This window comes from Myotis lucifugus, unplaced genomic scaffold, assembly GCF_000147115.1.
Source record: "Myotis lucifugus unplaced genomic scaffold, Myoluc2.0 scaffold_7120, whole genome shotgun sequence".
NCBI lineage: Eukaryota > Metazoa > Chordata > Mammalia > Chiroptera > Vespertilionidae > Myotis > Myotis lucifugus.
The window spans coordinates 1-5,562 of NW_005878168.1; the positions used below are offsets into that span (position 1 = coordinate 1).

A 5,562-nucleotide genomic window follows, 5' to 3' on the forward strand; every position below is an offset into this window, starting at 1 on the left:
TTCCAGAAGGGGAAGTTTGTATAATTTTTCATCTTAAGTTATTTAAGTTATTGAATAGTTTGCCACCTTAAAATACCAAATAACAATTTAATGAATTGTTTTCTGAACATACCACTTCGTTTGTATGAAGCTTACCTGAATCCTGTCTACCGATTTGTAAATATATCTATTTCCCCCCATTATTTATGTATCATATCTTTTAAAGCCAGTTTTTTGTTTTTGACATTATTTTCTTATTTCATTTCCTTCGCTTTTTTCCCTTTGATCTGCACATACCCACAGCATTCCTCTTGTTCCCACAGGCACCCAGTCAGTCAGAACCAGAGCCAGAGAAGGCTCCATTGTGCCATGCGCCTCTGCCCCCTCCTTCAGCATTTGCAGAAATGAGCGGTGATCATGCCCAGTCATCTGCAAGCAGGGACTCAGAAGAAGGGGACAAAGAGGATGAGTTTGGTTACAGCTGGAGTAAGTTGTCTTTTTGTAATGCATTTAATTGTCAGAGGTATTAAAATAGCTCTGCGTTTCTCAAGGCCGATGCCCTGGATGAATAAGGATGTTTCAGCTTTAGTTATAAATACTGCAGTTTTGTGTAGGGGACAAAAAAACACTGTTTGTTTTTGCTTGAATACAGCATGCATTCCCAAGGCATGAAATCATTTTCTTCCGTTCCTTCTGGTCCGCATTCCTGTGAAAGCCCACTTTGCCATTTTTATGAGAACTAAAGAGGGCGGGGCAGTCTCTCAGAAGCTGGTACTGGGCCAGCTTTCTTGTGGTCTTGAACAAGTCATCTCCCCTCTCTAGGTCTCAGAGTCTTCCCATTGTTGATAGTATGCCTTGAATTTTGGTGTTTTCACTACGAGGGTGGTAATACAGTATAATTGTTGAGATAATAACTTTGGGCATTTGGCAGTTGTTTAACCACCTCTAAGCATTAGCTTAGTGGTTTGTCCCTCTTTTTAAAATACAGCGTTTAGCCCTAGCCGGTTTGGCTCGGTGGATAGAGTGTCAGCCTGCGGACTGAAGGGTCCCAGGTTCGATTCCGGTCAAGGGCAAGTACCTTGGTTGCGGGCACATTCCCAGTAAGGGGTGTGCAGGAGGCAGCTGATCGATGTTTCTCATCGATGTTTCTAACTCTCTATCTCTCTCTCCCTTCCTCTCTGTAAAAAATCAATAAAATATATTTTTAAAAAATAAAAATAAATAAAATACAGCGTTTACCTCCAGTTGCTAACATTAAATTAGATAATGTCTGAGGAATGCTGACCACAATTCCTGATGCGCAAGAAGCATGGAAAGGCAGCTGTTGCTAGGATCATGGCTGTGTCTCTTGTTTCCTAAGGAGATAAACCATTTCATAGGGTAATATTAAAAATTCAGCCAAAAGTTATACCTGTGTCAGTACTTTAAAAAGTTTCATTTAAAATATATAATTATTTCCTTTAAGAAAAATGGCATGCTTTTCAGAAGCTAAGAATGTAAAAGGTGTGTTGCTAGACTTTAGGATTCAGGAAATGGCAGTTTGTGAAATTGATCCAATTAAGAATCAATATAGAATACATGTCATCCGCCATGTAGTAACATTTTCTAAAGTTTACAGTTCTCAGTCTATTTTTAATGAAATTAGAGTATATTACTAATCCACCAGAATATACTCTGAGGAAAACATTAAATGGAATATTTCAGTTACCTATTGTCATGTCACAAGCTACCCACAACTTCATGGCTTAAGAAAGCAGTTTCTTACTGATGTGTCAGGGAGCTGTGGTTGAGTGGATTCCCTGGGACAGGGCCTCGAGCATGGCTCCCTCACAGCCTGACAATTAGTGCTGCTACTGGCTGATTCCTCCACTGCGCCCGTGGCTGGGACCCCACACTTGGCCTTGCCTTCTCAGTTTAAAGAATAAATTCTAACTATTGAACATGTGGGATGGGAGATATGGATGGTCTAATCTACTTAGGACAAGTGTCCGAAAGCTGGGACAGGTACATTGAATTCTCCTGACCTGATGGCTCTGTGCAATAATGAACCCGTTCCCTTTTGTCTGGATATATGGAGCAAGCAACTGTGCAACATGATGTGACACGCAGTGTAGATTTTCCTGTGGGAGAAAAGCTTCCACTGACCAATCAAGATGAATACTCCTGCCCTGGATGGGTAGCTCAGTTGGTTAGAGCCTTGTCCCAGTAACCAAGGTTGCGGGTTCGATCTCTGGTCAGGGCACATGAAGCAAACCAAAGAATGCATACATAAGTGCAACAACAAATCTCTCTTCCTCTCTCTTTCTAAAAATCAATAAAAATATAAATTAAAAATAAATAGCCTGGCCAGCATGGCTCAGTGATTGAGCGTCAACCTATGAACCAAGAGGTCATAGTTCAAATCCTCGTCAGGGCACATGCCTGGATGGGGCGTGCAGGAGGCAGCCAATCAATGATTCTCTCTCATTGATGTTTCTATCTCTCTCTCCCTCTTCCTTCTCAGAAATCAGTAAAAAATGTATATATTTTTTAAAAGATGAATACTCAGTGTTCTGTTCTCCTTTGAAAATGATAAATTAAATTTCTGTTTTAATCACAAGCTGAGAGTTTGTTAATGTGACCACTCTTGGACCTGATCATGCAGGTACGCTGGTTAACCAGACATTATACTCTCTGCACCCTGAATGCAAAGAAATTCCTTAAAGTTTGGGTAGTCCTAGAAACCCAGGTGGCCACTCTACCTTGGTTTTCTTAACTGCCAAGCATATTTTGGTACAAACAATGCCCTTTTGAGGCTATTCTAAGTAGCATTTGACTATGAATTAACTCTCAATACCTATACTCTTACTGTTGTTATATGCAGAAAATATCAGAGAACGTTATGGGACTCTGGCCGGCGAGCTGCATATGATTGAACTGGAGAAAGGTCGGAGTGGTTTGGGGCTAAGTCTTGCTGGGAACAAAGATCGATCCAGGATGAGTGTCTTTATAGTGGGGATTGATCCCAACGGAGCAGCTGGGAAAGATGGTCGGTTGCAGATTGCAGATGAGCTTCTAGAGGTAATTTCTTGTGGAAAATGCTGAATTTACTTTTGCAGAATCGGTGCAGAGGAATCATTAGTTTCTAGAAAATTCACCTGGGCCTCATAGAGTGATGGAAAACTACCGCTTGCCTAATAAAATAGATGCATTACAGCAAATTTGGCACTAAAGCAAATCTCTACTAAGTAGTGTCCATGTTCCCATTAACTTCCATTGAAAGGTCATGACAATGTAGCACCAGAAACAATTTTTGCCCCAAGACAGTAATAAAGATTACACTTCAAAAACTTTTTTGTGTGTGTGCTGCATTTTTATTAAGAGCTTTTGAAAAGCCAGATGACCAGTCACTCCCCATGATGAGATTGGCTCACTGGACATTCTGAAAGTTGTATCCCTAATAGTACAAGTGACAGATGTTGGGTGCATTGGGGTCAAGGTTAAGTCTAAATAACTAAAACAGTAACTCAGCCCTCCAAACAAAATAAACTTGTGGACCATGCTTTATAGTTTTAGAACTGTATCTGCTTGCTTTGTTTGCCCTTGCCTCCTGTAGGCTGGGATCCACTTTTTTGTATTGCCTGAATGCTCTTCTCGTACTTGTGTATTTCTCTATTGGTTAGAAAGGCTCAGTCAGCAATGGCTAAATGACTAGAACAGCAGTCACCAACCGGTGGTCCATGGACCACTGGTGGTCCGTGAGGTTCGAAAGGTTGGCGACCGCTGGTGTAAGCAAACCTTTGGAGCAGTGGTTGCCAACCGGTGGTCTGTGGACCACTGGTGATCCATGAGGTCCGAAAGGTTGGCAACCACTGAACTAGAAGACCAGCAGTTTTCATCAGGTGCTGTGCTGCATAGACACAATGTACTGCCACATCCTGGTTCTGTCAGCATGGCTTCTCCCAGTGGCCCATGCCCAAGCCTTGAGTTTTGAAACTAATTAGAAAATATGACAGTATAGGGCTTCTCTGTGTAGGTCACACGTGCTCCCACAGAGCCCCTGCTTTGTACAAAGCGCACTGAGGCCCAGTGCCTGCCAGGGAACTCACTGTTTGCTCTCCTTCAGTCAGTCCAAGTGCTGCTCTCAGCTCTTGGAGCTCAGGCATATACACCATTTATGTGCTCTAATGAGCTTTTCTTTATTCACCCATCAAAGTCAGGTCCATGTTCTGTAAAGGATATATATATGGCCTAATGCACGAAATTCATGCAAAGGCCTTGGCCCAAGCCACCACCCGCAGCCACCATGGCTGGGAGCCTCTAGTGCGGCCCCCGCCCGCTGCGGCTTTGTCCAGAAGGAAGGATGTCTAGTCTAATTAGTATATTACCCTTTTATTATATAAATATATATGAAATATTATTTTAAAATAACAAAAACATATTTCATTAGCTAAATAGGATGATAAAAATTTACAAAATTAAAATTCCAGGCTCAATTAATGATATTTATTTCCCATAGATCAATGGGCAAATTTTATATGGACGAAGTCATCAGAATGCTTCCTCAATCATTAAATGTGCCCCTTCTAAAGTGAAAATAATTTTCATCAGGTGAGCATTTTCTTTTTCTGGTTTACTAAATAATGTTCGTTAGCCTTTCAATTCTGTTATTTTTGAATGAAAATAAAGCATTTATAAATGTTTTAGTGTTGCAGTTCCAGGTCTTTGGGGTTACAGAATTTTCTGTAATAATCCTTCTGAATCTTAAAATAAAATGTTGAAATAATATGAAGTATTATGATGTGATAGGTCAATGCATTTCCTTTTAGGAATAAAGATGCAGTGAGTCAGATGGCTGTGTGTCCTGGAAATACAGTGGAATCTTTGCCTTCTACCTCAGAGAACCTTCAAAATAAGGAGGTATGTAACTCATGTTTGTTTCTCTGGAAGATTTGATTGGTATGCCACTTCTTAATTCAAACAATTATAGAACCCTTACAAGGCTGTCAAAGATAAATAAGTCATAGCCTTGGCCTCCATGGAGGGTATAGCCCTGTACAAGAAGCACTCGAGTAGGCAAGCTCACCACTAACATGAAGGCTATTAGTAGAGTTCACATAGGGAATAATGAAGGCACTAGAAGAGGAGGTGCCAATTCCACCTCTAGGGAGAGAGAATACGATTTTATAGAGGAGATTATGTGTAGGTTGGAAGTAGAAGACTTGGGGGCACAAAGAAGCAGAGAGTTGAGGAATGGTGTGGAAGATCCGGCAAATACAGACAATTAAAAATTGCAGAGCATACTGAACAGGGTGAGGCAGGGAATGGGGAGCTGGTGAGGCAGAGTCACTGGCAAGGGAAGGAGATGGGTCAGATCATAGGAATATGATGAAGACTTTGTCTTGGAGGCCATGTTGGGAACTCAAAGAATCAGAACTGTAATTTTTGAAGACATCTCTGGAAATGGTGCAGAGCAGAGAAAAATCAGAAGTTGCTGGGAAGAAAAGTGAAGTAAAGGGTAATAAGAAAATTATCAGAGTAGTTCAGGAGAAAGATAATAAGGTCCTAAGTAATGTAAAAAAAACAATAAAATAAAAAATGGAA

At 40.9% G+C, this 5,562-nt stretch overlaps 1 protein-coding gene across 1 annotated transcript; it reads left to right on the plus strand.

The window, feature by feature from the left end:
- Positions 1-302: 302 nt before the first annotated feature.
- Positions 303-4,878, plus strand: LOC106696021 (multiple PDZ domain protein-like; the record flags this gene model as incomplete). Its single annotated transcript, XM_014451059.2, has 4 exons — positions 303-465; positions 2,843-3,039; positions 4,478-4,569; positions 4,788-4,878. Coding segments are annotated over 4 exons (543 nt in total), but the record flags the coding sequence as incomplete, so codon positions are not given.
- Between the last annotated feature and the right edge of the window lie 684 nt (positions 4,879-5,562).